We start from the raw sequence: 12,898 nt of genomic DNA on the forward strand, positions 1-12,898 counted from the left end.
CAATGAGTTATTATTGAATATTATCAATAAACCCCCTCTAGTTTTCATTTATTCCGATTTTGTCCCAAACTATCCAACTAGTCATTTCTCTCTTTTTTCTGACAAAGCAAATTTTTATTTACCATATATGTTGATAAAAAAAGAGCAGTCAAGAACATTTTTTACCATGCCACAGAGACAGTGAGAGAAGAGAGGAGAGAGAGTGAGAGACACACAAACCTTTCTCCCCCTATAAAAGAACAGAGCTACTTCCTCTGTTTCCCACAAAGCAGCTTCTGCTACCTGTCTAGCTCATTGGTTAGTTAACTGAAGCTCTGCTCTCTCAGAGAGAAATGGCTCTCCTTTTCTTTTCTTCTTCCTCCTTTGACTTCAGAGTCTTCATTGTCCTCTCTTTCTTCATCGTTCTCTGCAATGGCTCCTCCTACTCTTCTTCTTCTCCTTCCTCTTCTCTTCTCAGCACTCACCACCATCGTCACCACATCGCCAAGCACAACTACAAAGACGCTCTCACCAAATCCATCCTCTTCTTCGAAGGCCAAAGGTCTGGGAAGCTTCCTCACAACCAGAGAATGACTTGGAGAAGAGACTCTGGCCTCTCTGATGGCTCTGCTCTTCATGTAAACTTTCCTCAACTCTCTTTTCAATTTTACAAGTTTTATTGTTCTGTTTAATGGAAATTATGAACTGGGTTTGCTTATTTACTGAGAGTTTTCATCAATGTGGGTTAAACTATGTACCAATATCATCAAAAGATTCAACCTTTTTTATTCATGGGTTTACTTTTGACAGAAACAGAGTAAAAGTCAGTTTTTTTTTTCAAAAACAGAGTATGAAGTTAGTTTCTTGGATAGAAAAAGAGTAAAAGTTGATCTTTTTACAAAAACATAGTAAGAGTAAAAGTTGATTTTCTTACAAAAACATAGTAAATTAAAAGTTGTTTTTTTTTACAAAAACAGAGTATTAAGTTAGTTTTCTACAGAAACAGAGTATAAAGTTAGTTTTTTTAATCTTTGTTTGGTTGTTAGGTGGACTTGGTTGGAGGATACTATGATGCAGGAGACAACATCAAGTTCGGTTTCCCAATGGCGTTCACAACAACAATGCTCTCATGGAGTGTAATTGAGTTCGGTGGTCTCATGAAATCTGAACTACCAAACGCTAAAGCAGCCATTCGCTGGGCAACAGACTATCTCCTCAAAGCCACTGCACGTCCTGACACCATTTACGTCCAAGTTGGTGATGCGAACAAAGACCATTCTTGTTGGGAAAGACCAGAAGACATGGATACACAGAGAAGTGTGTTTAAAGTAGACAAGAACACTCCTGGTTCTGATGTCGCTGCCGAAACAGCCGCCGCTCTCGCCGCAGCTGCTATCGTTTTCAAGAAGTCTGATCCTTCTTACTCCAAGATCCTCCTTAAACGAGCCGTTAGAGTAAGTACAAAAAAAAACTTGTGAAAACCAAACTTTTTCAGACAAAAGTTGTTTAACAAGAAACTTGATTGGTCTTGTTGTTAGGTTTTTGCATTTGCTGACAAATACAGAGGAACCTATAGTGCAGGATTGAAGCCAGAAGTTTGTCCATTTTATTGCTCTTACTCTGGTTATCAGGTAAATGGGATTCTCCACACATAATAAATAAATTAAATTGTAAAAAATAAAATAATGATTTTTAGGAAAAAATAAAGAAATTAAAGAATGTTTTTTTTTTTTACTAAAGGCTGATTCAAGAATGTTTTTTGGTTCTTGATTTGCAGGATGAGTTGTTGTGGGGAGCTGCTTGGTTACAAAAAGCTACAAAGAATGTAAAATATTTGAACTACATAAAGATGAATGGACAAGTCCTTGGAGCTGCTGAGTATGACAACACTTTTGGTTGGGACAACAAGCATGCTGGAGCCAGAATCCTTCTTACAAAGGTAGAAATTTTCTTTACAAAATAATTATGTTAGATAAAAAAAGTCTATAACTAAGTTTGATTTGTTGTTGTGAAGGCGTTTCTAGTTCAGAAAATGAAGACACTGAGTGAATACAAAGGTCATGCTGATAATTTCATCTGCTCTGTTATTCCTGGTGCTCCTTTCTCTTCTTCTCAGTACACACCGGGTACCAACATTTTTACCCCTTCATCTTCCTTTAGTTTAGGGATTTAATCTCCAGTAAAGAACGTTATTTATCCCTTATTTCATGGTAATTATTTCGTGATGTTATACTTTCCGGAAACCATGTAATTTTTTATGTATTTACTTTATGCTGATTTCTTTTCCATTTTAGGGTGATATTCTTTTGATAAATATGTTATTTATTTGCTAAATAAGAGGAAATATAATACTGGTGCAATACTAAACATTTTTGTACATATATTATGCAGGTGGATTATTATTTAAAATGTCAGATGCTAACATGCAATACGTGACGTCTACATCGTTCTTGCTCTTGACCTACGCCAAATACTTAACCTCCGCAAGAACTGTCGTCCACTGCGGTGGCTCAGTCTACACTCCTGGCCGCCTCCGCTCAATCGCCAAAAAGCAGGTGGATTATCTACTTGGAGACAACCCATTGGGGATGTCTTACATGGTTGGTTACGGTCCGAAATTCCCACGGAGAATCCACCACCGTGGCTCCTCCTTACCTTGCGTTGCAAGCCACCCGGCCAAGATTCAGTGTCACGAAGGCTTCTCCATCTTGAACTCTCAATCTCCAAACCCTAATATCCTCGACGGTGCAGTGGTTGGTGGTCCTGACCAGCACGATCGCTTCCCAGACGAACGGACTGACTACGAGCAGTCTGAGCCAGCTACTTACATCAATGCACCACTCGTTGGAGCTCTTGCCTACTTCGCTCATTCCTATGGTCAACTCTAGTTGTAACCTTTGGATTCAATCTAGTAATGAGTGTTTAGTTAAGGAAAAAAAATAAACGTCAAGGAAGTTATCTATGTTTTTTATGTTTGGTCGAAAATCTGATCACAAGAGGACATTGGTCCAAGGGATGGCTTTATTCGGTTCGTTATATTACGTCAAGTGTAATCTTATCGTGGTTATTAATGTTATCGTCTTTTAAATTTCTTTTAAATTATTCTATCCATGTTTTTTGTACGTTTGTGTGATAATTTTACTATATCCACAGCTGTTTTGAGCCATAACATGGCGATTGTGATTTCTTGATTGGCTCCCAACTTCTTGGAGTGTTGGGAAATATAGAGAAATTATAAAACAAATACAACAATTTTGGAACGTAATATTAGTAGAATTAGCGTGAAGTTATATACAGTTAAATGATTGCATTAGTGGAATATGTAGTCTTTTGTGTGTTTATGTGGGAATAATGTCTTAAAGCAGAACAAAAACGTAAGAGAACTTACATAAAAACGAGCGAAATTATGCTTTAGCGTGGAGGGAACATTATAAAGATTTAACAAGAATCTAATTTAACAGCTCAAGTGGAACTTCGAGTTCCGGGATTCATTGGTTTTATTAAACAATCTCACATAGTTTTTTTGTTTTTTTTTGCTAAAATTTACAATCTCACATTTGAGAGACCAATATCCTAAAAATAAAAGTTTTAACGAGAATACTTTTTAGTCTAGTGATCGGACAAAGATTTTAGTTTTCACATTCATCATAAGTTGAAAGATTGATGTAATAGATTTTTTAAAATTTAAAAATGATTTTTTAAATTTTAACAATGGATTTGCGTCAGTAATTATTTAAGTAAAACATAACTAAATGATAATTTTAATATGAAAATGAAATAATATATTTATATTAAAATAAAAAGTTGAAAAATAAAGAATTGGAATAGTAAAATAAATTTTCAAACCCTTGAATAGTACTTTTATTGAAAATGTAAGCAAGTATTTTTGTTTTTTTAAATACTAAACGAGAGAAAAGAATGATGATTGATGTTTATTGCATTGGGAGAACAATTTTCCACGGCACGAGAAGCGAGTAATTGACCAGAGAGAGAAGTGTACTTTCTCATTGGTCAATTAAAGCTGCTTTTGTCATCTCTTCTCTTCTGTCAGGTTTTCTCTAGAGTATCTATAGTACTCACGCATCAGTTGTGTATCTCGATATTTATCAATAAATGTGACAGTTTAATTTAAAATATATTGAGGAACCCATACTGTTCTGTTTGTTTTTAAATTTTAATATCCAGTCAAATCTTTAGCAGCCCATTTTTATAGAGTGATTTACATTTAAAGGCAGTTTCTGAGTTTTTATTACACTCAGAGACAGTTTCAACTACTGAGGTAGTTTATCTCAACTAAAACAGAACGAAACATTGGTTTTTCCAACTAGTGGGACCCATCTGTTTCTCTTTCTTCTTCTTCTTCTTTTGTCGTTGTTTTTTTTTGTTTCTAGCCAAAAATGAATTTTATTATCTCTTAATCTTTTCAAACAAAAAAAAGAAGACACGAAGATCTTAAACACTTCAGACCCGTTATAATATATACCTCCAAAGCCCTTGTGTTCAGTTCATCTCCACTTGTGCTCTTTAACTCATCTTCTTTGACAAAAAACTCATTATTTTTGAAATCTGAATGTGAAAAATATTTTATAGATGATAAAACTACGATCTTGAAGTATAACATATAATTAAAATATAAAAGAATGAAAGATTATGTGAAAGAAATCAATGGCGGCCGTAATTTTTTTGGAGAAAACCCTAAAATTTTGAAGAAGACGAAAATATATTTACTAAAATGCCACTGATTAAAAAATTTGAAAATAAACAAAATATGTACACATTCATGGGTCGTACACATGGATAATAATGTGTATGTACACTATTATATTAATAATTTGTAAACACATATAAAAGTGTTTGCGTGTTTAACATTTATTTATAAAAGAAATTTACAAGTATGTACACTATTTTATCAGATATATTGCATTCAATTGTGTTTTGATATTGGTAAGTTTGAACATGTCCATGTTGTGTAATATAAGTAAATATGTACATTTCCATGTTCAATGTTCATATGGACAACGTGGGAACAACCATTTGTACAAATGAATCGGTGTATATGAATCATTTCGTATAATATGATACACGTGGACAGTAGAATATATGTGTACACGTTGAGGATATTTAACACACTGAATAGTTTTAATGTATCATTCAAAATGTGATTTTGAGATTTTAACCAGACAATGTGATTTGCGGTTTTAGTGGAGAAGCATGATTGTACAGTACATTGCTTTAATGATATATAATATACACACAAGTGAAGATGGACACATAAACACATATAAACATGTACACGTGTACACATGTTAACATGTACAAATTTACACATGTATGCATTCCAAACCCTGATTATGCAATTATGTATACAAATACAATATTAACAATTAAATACTACTTAAATAATCAAAATTAAGTAATAAGATGCAATAATAACATCTAAATGCTCATATTGTACATGTACATCTATTTCATAGATGTACATATGTACATCAACTTCAAAGTGTACATGTGTACACTGCATATGTTCTTTAGATATAAACAAATTGCACCACAATTGCATAGAATATTATAATTAAAATAAAATTATAGAGTTAGATCACAATTAGATAGCATGTTTTTTCACTAAAACCGCAAATCAAATTGTCTGGTTAAAAATCCAAAAACAAAAAAAAATCAAATTTTGAATGATACTTGAAAGGTACTTAGTGTGTTAAATATCGTCAACGTGTACACATATATTCTACTGTCCATATGTACAATATTATATGAAATGATACATGTACACATAATCATTTGTACATTTTTCATATTATGATATTTAATAATTTTAATGATTTTGAGAATAGTTGCTAAAAAGATGTATTTATAGGTTTTTGGTAAATTTTTTTCTTCATTTCATTCGAAAGGGTCTAAAATACAAATTTAAAAGTTTTAATTTAACTGAAGATGACTTATTTGCAAATCTGAAAGTTTTAGGGCAATAGTGGAAATATTTAAAATTACAAAGACCACATACGAAAATTAAGAAAAATTAATTTCAAGGTCCAACAATGGCGATATAATCTCAGATGCGGCGGCGGCTTCCCTTTACGGTCCACCGGAGGCACAAAGACAGGCTGAGATCACCACAAACACCTTTTGGGACACCGTGGAAGATAGTCTGAGGGCACAAGGTTGATGTTTTCCATCGGACTTGAGATATTACAAAAGAGAAGATCTGTGTAGAAGAAAAGAGATGGTAGTAGAGCTCGTCGTACTTGTGAATTACGGTGGAACACTTATTGACTTACGTCAATCATGATATCTATGGTTTGTGATGGTAAATCAGTCATTATGAGCTAAATTTGTGGCTCAATCTGAATTTTGCAAAAAAATCTTTTAAAATAAAAAGATTAGAAGTCAGAGATTTTAAAATGAAGAAGATGAAAAAGTTCGAGAGAAAAAAAGAAGAAGATAAAAGATAGTTGAAAGTGGATCAAGAAGATAAGAGAGAGAGATGAAAGTGGGTCCTACTATTTACAATATAGTTCTGTTTTAACTTGGAAAACCCAACGACATGTGATGAAGTTAGAGAAAAGTGTGTGTGTAGCATAAACTGTCTTATTGTGTTATAAATAACTTAAAACTGTCTTTGAGTGTAATTCTTTCATTTTTATATGCACCAAATCCTCTTTGGCTTATGAGAATGTTGTAATTTAAAGATTTTTTTTGTTTTTGTTAGTTCATCAATTTCATAATAAGTTTTGATTTTAGAGTTTTGGTTTCCGCTAGAAACTACTGTAATATTTTTAAAGGAAAGTTATCAAATAAGTTTGTATTGATAAACAGTTCAATCTCTCTTAGAAAAATATGGATCATCAATAATATTTAAACTCATTTCATTTTAGAATATAGGTGAATTATAGACTAATGTAAACTTCTGTATTTATAGAAAAAATGTTTAAATAGTTTGATCAACCAACCAGTTTTGTTTCTAGAGAGAAAAAATCGATCATCTAGAACGTCAGTGTTTGAAATCGATCTGGTTTATTCTATTTTGAGACGACATAGATGTGAAATGAAAATATTCTCGAGAAGACTTTTTATTGTAAGCTACAAACTTCACGTGACTTTCAACATGTCAGTAACACATGACCAAACACAACACACAAAAGTACCATGAAACACAACACAAGCAAGTTCGTAATAACTCCATCCCACCAAAGTCATCATCCTTTCTTACAAACACAACATTTATTCATCTTTTTATTCTTCTTTTTTACACCAACTAACTACTTCTTTCATTCAACGCAGAACTGGATCAATCATTCATCGTCGCTTAAAGGTACAGTTTTCACCTGAAAAAAACAAAACAACAAATCATAAGTCTGTAACGAGCTAAGATCAATGAGAGCTTATTATACTGAAGAAGAATGAATCAAAGAGTTTGTGAAAATGTGACCAAGTCGCGGAACTTGAGAATGTAGAACATCTCAAGGTATCTTCTAGTCTCACGACGCTCCAGCTTCGATACGTATTTCCAGAAACCATACACACCAGCTAGTGTCATTAGCCTCTCAGAGTATATCTTCCATGTGTACCTACACCCATACCATATTGACTTCAAAAACTTTTGGATCAACATACAATAATCCTAAACGTTATTACATGACGTGGTTATTAGACTAAATAAAAAGCTATAAATGATTATACTTTTAAAAATTAATGAACATCAAACTAAATATAAACGGAAATATTTTTTTCATTTTTAAAAGTTATTATTTCTGCTCGTAGTGCAGGAGACCCTCTAGTATTTTTAATATAAAAAGGGAAAATTATATTCATAATGAAAATAAAAGGTTGAAAAAATAAATAATTGAAATAGTAAAAATAACTTTTGTATCAAAAATAATCCTAAACGTTTTTTTTACCTTTCATATATCCTCTGCAGTCCAGAATCTGATACTTTGTTCCAATGGTTAGGATCTTCCTTACAGCGTTGAAAGAACTCAGCCATAATGTTACCAGCTTGCTCAGGATGGTACGGATCAATATGGAAACCAGACACCCCATGCTCTATAATCTCAGCAGGCCCACCGTGCAGAGTGGCGAAAGTAGGAAGCCCACAAGTCATTGCTTCCACCACCGTAAGCCCAAAGGCCTCGTAGAACGCAGGCTGAGCGAAAGCACCTTTTGTATCCGCAATGTAACGGTAAAGCTCGCCGTTTCGAGCTCGGTTAGTCTGAGCCGTTATCCAACGAAACTGTCCTTCAAGCTTGTAGTTCTTTATAAGGCCATGCATCTTCTCAATCTCTGAGATCTCTTCTCTGTCTTTGGACTTGTTCACGTCAATGTTGCCAGCTATTACGACCAGGTTCACCAGCTCCCTCAGCTTTGTGTTCTTACCGTACATCTCAACTAAACCCGAGATGTTCTTCACTTTGTCTAGCCTTGCCATAGAGAAGAGTAATGGCTTCGACCTATCGCTCAATGTACCACTGAAATAACACAAACATGAGATTATTCTTTCAAAAAAATAATGTCAATAGTACTGTTTTTTTTTTAATTTTTATTTTTTCAATATTACTTACACATGCTCATCAGTTTGCTCAGGGCTATAGAGCATTTCTTCAATGGAACCATGTAAAGCTGTGAGTCTCTTTTCACTTTCGGTAAAAGGGAAGTAAATGGTCATGTCTGCTCCAGGTGAGACTATGTTGAACTTTGGATCAAACACATCGATGCCGTGAACTACTCTGTATAGCCCCGGGAGCGTAAAAGCTCCATGGCTTTCGTATTGACCGACCGTGTTCTTCCTGAACAAAACACCAATTAAATGAGAACTAGCACATAAGAAAAAAAAAAAACAGTTCTAGATATTAAGTAGTGTCACTTACGTTCCTGCGATCTCTTGGTAAGTGCTTGTGATGATGAAGTCTGCGTTGTTCATGGCGATTAGATCAGCAGTGAACTGGCAAGAGAAGTGGTACTTGTTGTCGAAGTCTTTCCAGTAAATGTCCGAGTCTGGATACTTTGTTTTCTCCAGAGCATGTGCAATAGTGCACTGTTTATGTCACAAACAATATCAAGAGTCCATAACTGTGATGCTTCTTATAGGTTAAAAAAATAAAAGAAACTTACTTGTGTAACACCCATTTTATGTGCCATTAACGATGCAACAAGGTTTCCATCGCTATAGTTACCGATGATAAAGTCAGGAACTCCTCGTAGTTCGCCGACGATCTCGCTTGCTGCATCCTGATCTCTTAAAGAGAATGTATCAGTGAACTCTTACATAAGAAAAAAAAACCTCAAGAAAGCTAACCTGAGCATAGTTTTCTAGGTAAGGCCATACGTCGAATCTTGAAATCCATTTGCGAAGGATCCCTTTATCAGACCTAAAGGGAACTCGGAGGATGTGTGTATGCTCAGTTCCGCTTACTCTCTCTAACCTCTGGTTGCATGTAGTTCCTTTCGCGTCTGGTATTAGTCTTGTTACCTTGGGAGGCAAGGAAGAAAAGCTGTAGTCTACCTTGAGAGATAAGTTATTATCAAACAATCAAAACTTACAATGAGAATCCTAGGTGTTATGTCCAGTCCTTGTCTCTTTATCCTCAACAGCATTTCAGTCTCAAGGGCTCGAACTTGGTCTAGAATGTAAACAACCTGAAAAAACATCAAAAAATCTTTAAAAGACTAATCGAAATCCGAAAAAGACAAGGGTTTTTGGGAGATAGATACTTGTCCACCAGTGTCAGGCAAGCCTAGGACATTAGCTTGTCCGAAATATCCATGTGGAGATAAGATGACAACGTTGAAAACCATTGGCACCATCCCAAGAAACTTCTCCAAGGAGGAAGGATCAGGAGCTTGAAGTATATCAGAGAGGAGATACATCATTTCGAGTACTCGTGCCGCGGTATCTCCCCATCCTTTCTCAAACCCCATTCCTTGAATCGAATACTCGAATTCAGAGAATGGAGTTTCTTCTGGGAGCTTAGAGATGTGATCTTCTGCTTTACTAAGTTGGCTTTGAAGCCTGTATATGCTTTGAATCCGATCATTCAACATCAATGGCTACACACATAGAGATAAACATCATAAGTAGACCCGATTATTCAGAGCTAGTTAATGAATTATTGATTTATTTTATATATATTTTATATTTACATAAAATACATTTTTTAGGTTTAATTATAAAATTATTTTGATGAATTCAAAAGTATGTATACAAAACAAAAGAAGTTAGATCAATTTGTGGATTTGAATTAACATTAATACTAAATTTAACCGATTTAAACTATTTTGATCGATTTAAAAATGTTTAAACCGATTACAACCGATTTGGTGTCTGTTTGCCGAAACCGATTTTTAGAACCATGCTCATATCAAGCAGACAAGGAACACGAAAGCTTTATAGGAGCTAACTAACTTACATGACCTTTGTACTTATGAACCCTTAGGAAGTCAAGCAGAGGCTCCAAGCAATCTTTATTACGGAACATAACAGAAGACAAGTGACGGTTCAAAAACTGAACTCCATTCCCAATGGAAGACGACCTCGAAGGACGCGGCACGTTTGCGTTGAAAGGCTCGAAATCAAGCTCAAGGCAAAAAGGGTCGCTGCTGCTAGCTCCATCAACGAGTTCTTCTTTGAAACAAAGATACTCGGAGACAGTTAACTGTTCAACGCTTAGCTCGTAGACATTGACACGAACGTATTCCCAAACACCTTGTCTTGGTCTAACGGCTAAGGCAACGAACGGTGGTATCACTATGGCTTCCTATAAAATAGACACACAAAACTATAATTATACCCAGAAAGGAAAGAGTGATAAAAGTGGAAACTTTCAATCTCACCATTGCGGATTTGAGGATTTCGCCGAAAGGACCATCGGAGAGACTCTTCTTCCTTGCGTCGTCGTCTCCGATGATGGATTCGAGTTCGTCGATCAAGTTGTGCGGCTGAAGAATCCCTTTTCCCTGATCAACGTACCTTTCACACCAAACAAACAATTCAATTCTCAGGTAAAAGAATAAAATTTTCCCGGAAAAAAAAAGGAAAAACTTTGCCGGAAAGGATCAGGCTTTACCTGGAGAGAAGAGCGACGAGTTCGTTGCGGTGAGCGGAGAGCGTGTCCTGCACGCGGTCTCTCATGCTTAGGATCCTAGTGAGTTTAGGGTTTGACATGATGAATTGATTGCTTCTGGCTTTGAATGATCGAATCAGCAACGAGGGCTATTACAAAAGGAAAGAGCTTTGAGTGATTCTAGAGAGAGAAGAGGAAGAAGACGTGTTTGATCTGCTCTGTTTCTGATCGAAGTGACGTGTTTGTGTAAGGGAGAAAGCATGTGATTGTGTGATAATGTAATGCTGTATATTTGTAAGTAGGTGTATATATACTTTACAATTTTTTAGGAATAGTAAACCAGTGGTGGATGGAGGCTCCGGCTTGCGAGTGTTGTTGCTCTGTTTTGAAAGCGGTTTTATCGAGTAGTATAGTAGAAATTACAGAGGAGGAAGACAAGTGGTGTTCTGTTTTCGCGCCACGTTGTTTCTAGAAATGTTTTGTTTTTTCCTGCTTTCTTTGAAAACTAATATCAGTGACCGATCATCAAATTATTACTTCCCAGCGGTTTATACATTTTGGGCTTAACTGATCCTTGTTGGGCCTATGTGGTAATATGGGAATTGCGTATATATACCCCCTCTTAAAAAAACGTGGCAGCCCAGGCGTTGTTTGTTGTTCGGAAGTTAACCTCCGCGAATATACCTAAATCAGTATAGTTAAGTATTGATCTGCGTAAAATCGTCTAATTCCTACGTTGACTATCCAATTTCCGCTTAATTATTTTTTTCCGTTCGTATAAAGTTAAAACACGATTGATTAGTTTTTACTCATTATTGACAGATTTTGTGTAATTATTCATTACTAAATAATTACAATCTAATCTATTAAAAGGAAAGTACAAAATTAGATTACCCTTTAGTTTTCCACAATATTTACCATACCTTGCCATTGACATATTAAATGAAGCTATATTTATGGATACTTTATTTTTACGAATTAATTATATGTTAACAAAAATAAATTCTTGCTTTAAAGTCCACGTCTCCACTGTTTATTTATTTATTTTTTATATTAAAATATATATTTATGTCATTTACAAAGCAAACAAACGCTCCATACATCAAAAGTACATTGGTTATATCATTATGTTTGAACCTCTTTTCCTATTATAATTTTATAAACCATAGAAATCAATGTATAATAAACATTTTTCTATTTAATTTATGCAAACCATACCAATATATATTTAATATAAAAGTTAATATTTACAATTTTGATACTAAATTATTATCATCATACACAGCATTTTGAGCATCACCGCACCTAGACTTGCAGAAACAAACCAGTCCAAATTTAAAAATATAAATTATTAGATCTTTGTTAGTAAACATGATCCTACTTACAAGCGATATTTGATATGCATATATTCAAAATCTTTACTATTTAATCATTATGAATATATAGAAAATCGTTTTCATAAACTGAATATTTTTAATTGCAAAAAATCTTTGGTTAATCAACTAAAACTTTGGAAACCGATATATGCACTGCTAAAATCATGTTACCTAATATATCTTGCATATAATTAGTTACAAGAATCATTCCCGCCCCTAATCTTACAGATCAATCAACATTTATGTTTAACATCTACTTTATTAAAATAGAAAACAATTTTGGATTGATTTTCAAAAAAATTAACATCTACTGTTTAATTCAGAAAATTAATTTTCTAGATATTTTATACATAAATTTTTTTTTGTTGTAAATTTTAGTTTTGTTTATATGATATCCAATAAAATCAATCATATAATTTACGGTAAACGCAAAAAAAAATTATTCAATGTAATTAAACACACTGTTATTTTTTA

The 12,898-nt window shown here is 34.2% G+C and overlaps 2 protein-coding genes across 2 annotated transcripts; one reads left to right on the forward strand and one right to left on the reverse strand.

Moving 5' to 3' along the window:
• The first annotated feature begins 244 nt into the window (after positions 1-244).
• LOC125577628 (endoglucanase 17-like) lies at positions 245-3,069 on the forward strand. The gene is made up of 6 exons (XM_048739113.1): positions 245-617; positions 1,026-1,433; positions 1,518-1,610; positions 1,757-1,918; positions 1,994-2,105; positions 2,371-3,069. The coding sequence occupies exons 1-6, from the start codon at positions 333-335 to the stop codon at positions 2,865-2,867; spliced, it is 1,557 nt and encodes a 518-aa protein (XP_048595070.1). The 5' UTR covers positions 245-332; the 3' UTR covers positions 2,868-3,069.
• Positions 3,070-7,028: 3,959 nt separating this feature from the next.
• On the reverse strand, positions 7,029-11,345 carry LOC106345241 (sucrose synthase 3). Its single transcript, XM_048739114.1, has 12 exons — positions 11,052-11,345; positions 10,819-10,954; positions 10,395-10,742; positions 9,700-10,035; positions 9,529-9,624; positions 9,284-9,457; positions 9,100-9,216; positions 8,856-9,022; positions 8,550-8,774; positions 7,890-8,456; positions 7,421-7,559; positions 7,029-7,316 (listed from the first exon to the last, which is right to left on the reverse strand). The coding sequence occupies exons 1-12, from the start codon at positions 11,147-11,149 to the stop codon at positions 7,284-7,286; spliced, it is 2,436 nt and encodes an 811-aa protein (XP_048595071.1). The 5' UTR covers positions 11,150-11,345; the 3' UTR covers positions 7,029-7,283.
• Positions 11,346-12,898: the final 1,553 nt, after the last annotated feature.

This window comes from Brassica napus, chromosome A9 (genome assembly GCF_020379485.1).
Source record: "Brassica napus cultivar Da-Ae chromosome A9, Da-Ae, whole genome shotgun sequence".
Classification (NCBI taxonomy): domain Eukaryota; kingdom Viridiplantae; phylum Streptophyta; class Magnoliopsida; order Brassicales; family Brassicaceae; genus Brassica; species Brassica napus.

What these genes read in the sequence shown, in the direction of transcription:
- LOC106345241 (XM_048739114.1), bottom strand. Translation starts at nt 11,149, where the DNA reads ATGTCAAACCCTAAACTCACTAGGATCCTAAGCATGAGAGACCGCGTG. An exon ending in ATAAAATGGGTGTTACACAA is followed by an intron (nt 9,023 to 9,099) that starts GTAAGTTTCTTT and finishes TGACATAAACAG; the next exon opens with TGCACTATTGCACATGCTCT. An exon ending in TTCTCAAGTTCCGCGACTTG is followed by an intron (nt 7,317 to 7,420) that starts GTCACATTTTCA and finishes TGTTTTTTTCAG; the next exon opens with GTGAAAACTGTACCTTTAAG.
- LOC125577628 (XM_048739113.1), top strand. Translation starts at nt 333, where the DNA reads ATGGCTCTCCTTTTCTTTTCTTCTTCCTCCTTTGACTTCAGAGTCTTC. An exon ending in CTGATGGCTCTGCTCTTCAT is followed by an intron (nt 618 to 1,025) that starts GTAAACTTTCCT and finishes TTTGGTTGTTAG; the next exon opens with GTGGACTTGGTTGGAGGATA. An exon ending in TTCTTCTCAGTACACACCGG is followed by an intron (nt 2,106 to 2,370) that starts GTACCAACATTT and finishes TATATTATGCAG; the next exon opens with GTGGATTATTATTTAAAATG.